At 43.9% G+C, this 9,078-nt stretch overlaps 1 protein-coding gene across 1 annotated transcript; it reads left to right on the top strand.

Moving 5' to 3' along the window:
• Window positions 1-871: 871 nt before the first annotated feature.
• On the top strand, window positions 872-1,630 carry CLDN5 (claudin 5). The gene has a single exon (XM_033956506.1). It carries the CDS (start codon window positions 983-985, stop codon window positions 1,628-1,630), a length of 648 nt encoding a protein of 215 aa, XP_033812397.1. The 5' UTR covers window positions 872-982.
• The last annotated feature ends 7,448 nt before the right edge of the window (window positions 1,631-9,078 follow it).

The following is a 9,078-nucleotide window of genomic DNA, read 5'->3' as shown; positions in this document are numbered from 1 at the left end:
GCTCTCAGAATCAGTGCGGAGGGAGAGATCTGGAGCAAGGGACGATCGGGCTAATTAGCAAAAGCCACGGTGCGCCTTCTCCCTCCTTAGCCATTAGGGAAGGCAGAGCCGGGGGGCTGAGCTGCAGGGAAAGTGGTGGAATAAGGGTCTGGGTAAAACAAGCTAAAAGGTGGGCTTGTCAATGCACGGACCTCAGATTTTTAAGGATTTGTGGTTTTAGATCTGCGAGGTCCATGTTTTACCTCTTCTCCGAAAAAAATTAATTACATGTGGACAGGGTCCTTAACACAATAGTTATACTATTCCAATCCACTCGTCCCTATTTGGTCAAAACTAGCTTAATACAAAAAACAAGTGTTAATCTTGAGTAGAGACTCCTGTGGTCCATTGGAATTGTTTTCATATGATTAAATAATAAGATCAACAAGGAATAAGAACAAAAAAAAAGGCATTGTAGTGGATGGAATGATGCCTCGCCCTTCTGGGCTCGATTTGTTATTCTACTCCCTGGGGATCAAAATGTCCAACACAGTCTGTCCGGAGACACGTCTGGCAATTGTTGTAGGTAACGGTTCTTAACGAGGTGGTTGGGCTGACAAACCCCGTGCTCCCCCCCCCCCCAAGAGCTTATCATAACAAGAAATGTTCTGAAATCAGGGCACAGACACCCTTCAGAAACGCATAATCGTTTGGGGGGGTTGTTACTTCTCTCTCTTCCCTGCTCCATCAGGCGCTCCTCTCCCTCCCTCCCTTTTCTGCTCCACTTCCCAGTCCCTCCTTTTGGTGGGTTTCCTTTCATCTGCCAGCTCCCGAGCTCCCATTGGTCGCAGATGGCTGGCTTGTCCTCTCGGACTGGTCAGCGCCCCGGCCCCTCGCTGCTCGGAAAGCCCTGCCCAGTGGCTTTTTAACGAGGAGCCCCCCGGACTAGAGAGCCCAGGCTGCCGAACTTTGCCGCTCCCCTCGGCTCGACTTGGGACGCGCCATGGCCTCCGCAGCCCTGGAGATCCTGGGACTGGGGCTCTGCGTCCTGGGCTGGGTGGGGGCCATCCTGGCTTCCATTTTGCCCATGTGGAAAGTGACGGCTTTCATGGACCACAACATCGTGGTGGCCCAGATCACCTGGGAGGGGCTCTGGATGACCTGCGTGGTGCAGAGCACCGGGCAGATGCAGTGCAAAGTCTTCGAGTCGCTGCTGGCCCTCAACAAGGAGCTGCAGACTGGCCGAGCCTTCGCCGTCCTGGCTTGCCTCCTGGGGCTCATCGGGCTCATGGTGGCCGTGATCGGAGCCCAGTGCACCAACTGCGTCCGGGAAGGCAAAGCCAAGTCCTGGCTCGTGGTGATCGGAGGGGCCGCCTTCATCCTCTGCGGGCTGCTGCTGCTCATCCCCGTCTGCTGGTTCGCCAACGTCATCATCAGGGACTTCTACGACCCCACGGTGGACCTTTCCAAGAAGAGGGAGATGGGGGCGTCTCTGTACATCGGCTGGGCGGCCACGGCCCTGCTGCTGCTGGGGGGGGCGCTGCTCTGCTGCTCGTGCAACCCCCGCGAAGAAAACGCCTTCCCGGTCAAGTACTCGGCCCCCAGGAGACCCGCTTCCAACGGGGAATACGACAAAAAGAATTATGTCTGAGGGGTGGGGGGGGGGGACTGAGGGGGGTGGTGAGGGACGTCAAGGACCTGCTGGCTTAAGAACTCAACGGGAGGATTCCCTCGGGAATGGACACCAAGAGTAACTGCTACTGCCAAGGAGGGACCAACTGGAGACCGGGACCAACTTTAGTCCTGGCCGAAAAGCCCCAGACGCGCACCTTAGGCCGCGCCCTGGGGGTCTCTTTAGCAGCCTGAAGACGCTCTGTGAGACTTTCAAAGAGATCGCTGCTCACCTAGGCAGCCATGAAATGGTTGGCACCAACGGGTCCCCCGACTGGAAGAGGACCTCTTTTTTTAAAGATCTATGCTATTATAATATTTTTATTATTATTTTTTTTTTTTTTTTATAATCGACGTGAAAAGATTGACTCTGATTTTATGTAACTGCATGTTATGGGCAACGATCTGTAACACAAAATCGACGTTCGGCTGCTCAGGTATTTGACTGAAAGACGTTCTCTAAGCTTCAAGAATTGCGTTTTATAACCCGACTATATCCCTAGCGATGACTATGAATCCCAGTTTCGATCTTTCAGTGCCTGAGAAATTCTCTGTGGTGGCCCCTCGCTGCTTACTCTAACACTAAAATGATCACGAAACGTTATTGCGCTTTAATCCAGCACCTGATTCGGGTTTAATGTTTGCTCTTCAGTTTTGCTGTCTTAAGTCGGAACGTACCTTACTAATAATTAACTTCACTAGCGCAGCAGCATCCCGGTACAATGGGCTCCTTTTATCAAGGCGCGCTACGGGGGGGATTAGCGCGTCGGACATTTCATCGCGCGCTAACCCCCGCGGCAGCCTAAAATCCTAACGCCTGGTCAATGGAGGCGTTAGGTACTAGCGCGGTACAGCGCGTTAAACCACTACCGCGCCTTTGTAAAAGGACCCCAATGTTTTGTTGTTTTGTGGTTTAGTTTTTTTCTTCAAATAATTGAGCTTGACACCAAGCAAAGTCCTCTGCCTGTTGTTTGCCCTCCCCCCACCATTTTAGTTCCAGCTTTAGAAAACTGCGCTCGGTAGCGCACGTTTGTCCAGCCAGCTAATATCTATAATCTGTATATGCCGACTGTGGACATTGCTTGGGGACCTCGTGGGCGTCTGGCAGTGCTGTCCTGTTATTACAGTGGTCTGCCACAGTTAGCCCTCTAGGCAGCGTTGAAGTTTGTAGCTTCTCCCGTTCCACAACTGGCGATTTTTTTTTCTTTGTTTCACCCAGGGCTCCTTTTACTAAGCCGCATTAGGGCTTTAACGTGCGGAATATCGCACGCTAAATTGCCATGCGCGCTAGACCTTAACGCCGGCTTTGAGCTGGCATTAGTTCTAGCCGCGTCGCGCAGGTTTAGCATGTGTTAAAATGCTGCATGCGCTAAAAACTCTAATGCTGCTTAGTAAAAGCAGTCCTCAGTTACGATTTCAATGTTCTTTCATAACCCTAATATGTTTTAGCTGAGAGAGAGAGAGAGCATGTGCTTCTGCATGTGTGTGCCTTTAAGTTTGTGTGTGCGTGTTGCATGCTTTTCTGCATCTTTAAGTTGCACGGCATATCCAGCTGGTAGCAAATTTAGCTTACCACCAAGGGCTCCTTTTATCAAGGTGCGGTAGGCGGTTAATGCGTGGAATACCGCGCGTTCATCCGCCTGCCGCGCTAGTCACTAACACCTCCATTGACGAAGCGTTAGTTTTTTGGCGTGCCGCGGAGATTAGCGCTTGATGAAATGTCCGACGCGCTAAACCCCCCCCCCCCCCCCCGTAGCATGCCTTGATAAAAGGAGCTCCAAGTGTGTGCAGCAAAAAGTTGAGAAAAGTAGCCTTAGCGCCCACAAAGACAGACAGAGACTCAGACGCCTCCAATCTTTCTGGAATCCATGTTACCTCTGATCTAAAGAAAAAGGGGTTTGCATTAAGTTAGTCCAAGAAAAAAAAAAAGGTATAACCTTATTTCCTTTATGGTTTTGTTTTATTTCTATATATTACGTTGAAAAGTGACCTAACATGGCCACCATACCGTTTTATTCTGCAAGGCAGAAAGCATATTTTGCTGAAAAACATTATCTTTGTAAAATATGTTTGATGGAAATGCAAGTCAAATATTTTCCATTTCAACCTTTTGTAGGTTTTTATTTTGAAACACTGTATCTTTACAAAAGTAAATGTATTTAATGTACACATTCTGCGAGAAACTTACCAAAGTTTGCTTATAATTTGACAGTCAATAAATGTTTGCTAAAAATGCTTATGTGTGTCTGCGTTTTTAAATAACTATGGGCTCTTTTTATCAAGCTGCGCTAGCGGTTTAACGCGTGTAATAGCACGCGTTAAACCGCTGGCCGCGCTAGCCGCTACCACCTCCTCTTGAGCAGGCGGTAGTTTTGGGCCAGCGCGGGGGTTAGTGCGTGATGAAAAGTCACGCGCGTTAACCCCGCTAGTGTGGCTTGCTAAAAGGAGCCCTATGTCTTAAGCGACGAAAGAGAAAGCCCATTGCTGGTTTTTGTGGAAGAGACATTAGTTCCAATTAATCTAGCTCAATTTTCTCCCTGTCCAACATATTTAGAATAGAGAATGACACGGTGACAAAATTCATCACTGTCCCCATCCCCGCGGATAACCGCGGGAAATAATCCCATGTCATTTTCTAGTGTCTATTTCAACCTCAGTTCTTCTACACCAGCATTCTTCAAAGCAAAGCTTGTGGGTCAGTGGCTGTGCTTATGTGAGCCAAGGATAATGAAGCCATTGTGACATCACTGATGTGATTTGTTCTTAGGCTTTGGTGGAATGAGGCATTATGACATCACAATATCTGCTCTGGATACCAGAGACTGTCATTCTGTAGTGTCTGTTTCAACCTCAGTCCTTCTACACCAGCATTCTTCAAAACAAAGCTTGCGGATCAGTGGTTGTGGCCATTCATACTCTGATTCTTCCCTCTCTCCTTAAAGAATAACATGAAGATGGTTTCCCGCGGTTATCCGCAGGGACGGAAACGGTGATGAATTTTGTCACCGTGTCATTCTCTAATTTAGAACTCTCGGAGGAGGCTATCTAGAGAAAATCTGAGAATTAGTATTTATTTATTTCATTCATTTTCTACCCCTTTGTCCCCAAAGAGCTCAAAATGGGTTACAGGTTAAATATACAGTTAACAAGTTACAATTTGTACTGCATTTGCCATAATTTCTGTACGTCTATGATACAAGTTTTTAATGGGAACAGATGCTGTGCATAAATATCTGCCCCATTAAAAAAAAAATCTTGAGCCAAGGCCCCCCCTCCCGAGCTGCTGCACCCCCAATGACAACCACGGGTCCCCGCTCCCCCACCCCCAACAATGATGGCTGCCCCGCAATAGTTTATCAGTACTATTTAAAAAAATAAAAAAACCAGAGCAATTGGATATATCGTGAATACAAACAAATTAATTGAACATTAGAATGCTTAGTATTATTGAGTGAATTGAAAAAGAGTAAAAATTGTGTATTATTCATATGTTTGTTAAATATTATTTTCAGTAGTATGTAAATTAGCAATTAAAGAAACATGAGCTTGGTGTTCAGTAGATTTGAATAAGACAAACTAAAGTTCATTATGGTAATGAATAAAACAGATTGTGAAATTAAATTAAAGTACAGTAAAACCTTGGTTTACGAGCATAATTTGTTCCGAAAATATGCATGTAATCCAAACCACTCGTAAATCAAAGCAAATTTCCCCATAAGAAATGATGGAAACTCAGAAGATTCGTTCCACAACCCCAAAACTTTAATACAAAATACTATACCTACTCGTATTGTAAGACTTTGCTTGTATACCAAGTTAAAATTTAATAAGATGTTTTGCTTGTCTTGCAAAACACTTGCAATCCAAGGTTTTACTATAATGGGTATTAAGATAATACAGTGGAATTTTGGATGCTCTATACAGCAGTGTAGTGAGGGAGGGAGGTGCCTGGGGCGGTGGCACTCAGCATCACTACTCCATGCGCCTCCACTCGCCCCCCACCCCCAATATTTTTTCCCCGCCATGTATATCCCCAGCATACCTCTTCAGATGATTGCTAGCAGCAAGCGGCATCTTTAGCTTGCTGCTCGCAATGGCATCGGCTCTCCCTCTGACATCACTTCCTGGGCCTACAACCAGCCTACAACCAGGAAGTGATGTCAGAGGGACAGCTGAGGCCTGCACGAGCAGCAAGTCAGAGATGTTGCTCACTGCTGGTGATCATTTGAAGAGGTATGATGGGGATATACATGGCGGGGAAGGAATATGGGGGGGCCGAGTTCAGGAGGCGCATGGAGTAGTGATGCTGAGTGCCACCACCCCAGGCACCTCCCTCCCTCACTAAACTGCTGTATATAGCATCCAAAATTCCACTGTATTATCTTAATACCCATTATAGTAAAACCTTGGATTGCAAGTAACTTGGTTTACAAGTGTTTTGCAAGACACCACATTTGTATGCAGAGTCTGTTGTGAATCAGTTGCCCGGCAAGACTCAGCCACGGATCGCCCAACAATGGAGAGGTTTAGTAAATCTAGGCCTAAGATCCATGGAGGCAATAAAACATGTTAAAATTAAAAAAATTCCCAAAAAATATTATAAACTTAACCATTCTTACAGTTCTCCAAATTGCAAGCCATAATCACTAAAAATTTAAGTTAAGGAAACACCAAATGGTTTTTGAAAATAAGTTTTCACAAGAGATTTAAATTTAGGGAAAGAAAGTTCCGCACACATATAAGCTGGTAGACTATTCCAAAGATATGGAGAAAGAAAAAAAACTAAGCAGATTTACGTGTGGATCCATAATGAGCTAGTGGAGGTGATTAGAGTCCAAAGAGCGCAAATCTCATGATGGTGTATAAGAGGTACAGTAATTGCAACTAAATAAAGAGACTACCCTACATGCAAAGCTTTAAAAACTAAACACAATATAAACCTAATGAGAACCTGAATGTCATCTACATATGAATAAGGAGTGAAATCCATAGATTGAATCAAAGTAGAGAGAGGAGCTCTATGAACTTTGGATTGATGCCTCGGGAGGCGTAACAATCGCTCCTCGTCTATCCCCTTCAGTAGCTATGGCATAGTGAGTGGGGGCAGGGGAGTTAAGGGGAGTATTGCACAGGGTATGATTCCATGTCTTACACTTACCGTATGCTAACAGGCTAATGCACAGTTAACGCAGGAGTACTTATCTCCTCCTGTGTTAACTGTGGACTGATTCTGCCCACTGCTAATTTGCACTTTAACACGGGACCAGAATAAGAAAATGCTAGTGCTGCCCCCACTGGTTGCCACATAAAATGCAGTATATTTCCACATTAAGCCATGGTAACTACAAATGTTTCTAGTGGTTTAGTAAAAAGATTCTAAAGTTTAATATTTGAAAGTATGGTGTCCAGGTAAGGGGATGCAGGGTAGAAAAGTGTCATAATGTTGTACAAGAAAAGTTCTCTCCGTAAGAAAAGAATGAAATCATTCCAGTTAGTCCAATCTCCTGAGGTCTGTTGAGTTAATGCAAAATGGTCATTAAAGCAAAGGCTGTGGAGGGGTCAAAAGGCATCTTAGAATTCAATTCAAGTGTATCTGTATTGCATTTAATATCTTATTTGGTATCTTTATTACCCTTGTTCCTTTATATTGGAATGTATGTAGATCACACCTTGCAAAACAAAAAACAACAACCTGTCAAAATTGAAACTCTTTCCGTTCTTTTAAGGTTAAATCCAAATCTCTCAGAAAATGTAGTAAATTTTTTTCTTTCAAATTGCTAAGCTTTGGAATAATTTGCCAAATCCACTAAGAAGCTCAAATCCTTTTTCCCTCATTTCGGAAGCTTTAAAGACATTTCTGTTTTCTAAACACTTTTGAAATTAGTTCTATATATATATATATTAAAAAATTTTTAATCTCTCTTTTTGATTACTGTTAACCGAGTCGAGCTCCTATTGGTGATGACCCAGTCTCTAAATCTAAGTTTTAGGGGTCCTTTTACAAAGGTGCGGTAGCGGTTTAATGCGCGGAATACCACGCGTTAAACCGCATGCTGTGCTAGTACCTAATGCCTCCATTGACGAGGCGTTAGGATTTTAGGCTGCTGCGTGATGAAATGTCCGATGCGCTTACCCCCCGTAGCGCGCCTTGATAAAAGGAGCCCTTAGTTTAAGTTTTCTAGTATGAACTACATTTGTTGGAATAGAGATGGCAATGCCAAGAAAGGCTATTTCCGTGCCATAGTGGTGGCAAAAGTCAGACTGGTTAGATTGTAACATATTAATCTCTTCTTTTTCTTTTTTTTTTTGCATTTATTCTTTATTGAATTTCAGTTTTTTTATGATCACAAGTCATATTGAAAATAGCAGTATCACAGAAAGTATTTTCTTAATACAATAGAAAGGAAAGCATAGTGTGTTTCTACTATACATTAGTCCAGTGATTCCCAACCCTGTCCTGGAGGAACACCAGGCCAATCGGGTTTTCAGGCTAGCCCTAATGAATATGCATGAGAGAGATTTGTATATGATGGAAGTGATAGGCATGCAAATTTGCTTCATGCATATTCATTAGGGCTAACCTGAAAACCCAATTGGCCTGGTGGTCCTCCAGGACAGGGTTGGGAACCACTGCATTAGTCCATAATAAATGGAGAAGGAGTTACAAATAGTCAGATTTTGTTACTTCATCATAATTAAAATAAGAAAAGAGCGTTACACTTGTCTATTGATAGGGGTACTCGCTATCACCACTGCATTGTCTACAAAAAATCTAGATAACTGTGTGGACTCAAAGAAAATATATCTAATTCCTTTAAAATTAACCAAGGGCTCTTTTTACGAAGCCACGTTAGCGGCTTTATCGCACGCACCTTTATAGCGCGCGCTAACCCCCGTGCTAGCCAAAAAACTACTGCCTGCTCAAGAGGAGGAGGTAGCGGCTAGCACGGCCGGCAAATTAGCGTGCGCTATTACGCACATTAAGGAGCCCCAAACACTTGCATGGAAATCTTAATACAAAAGTTGCACCCAGTTTTAAGACCTGGGGTCTCAAAAGCAAAAATTGTTTCCTCTTTTTTTTGTGTTGTTCTAGAAACATCTAGGTACATTCTAATTTTTTGATTTAGAAATGTAACATCTTTATACTTTAAAACATTTTTAATAGCCACTCTCCATCTGAATCAAGCGCTAATTGAACAAAGAGTGTATCCACACTAATTTGTTCTGACTCTGATGTTTCAAGTATATTTGTCAAGTCCAATAAATCTAATTGTGGTTCATGCTGGTATTCCGGAGTCTTCTTCTTTCCCAAGGAAATATAGTAAATTTTTTAAATAGTTGGAAAAGCATTTTGTGGGACTTTCAGAACCTCCAGAAGGTATCGTTTAAACATATTTAATACTGAAACTGTAGATAGTTTAGGAAAAT

This window comes from Geotrypetes seraphini, chromosome 8, assembly GCF_902459505.1.
Source record: "Geotrypetes seraphini chromosome 8, aGeoSer1.1, whole genome shotgun sequence".
Taxonomy (NCBI): Eukaryota; Metazoa; Chordata; class Amphibia; order Gymnophiona; family Dermophiidae; genus Geotrypetes; species Geotrypetes seraphini.
The sequence above is the reverse complement of the archived record's forward strand: the minus strand, read 5'-3'. Positions and strand labels throughout refer to the sequence as shown.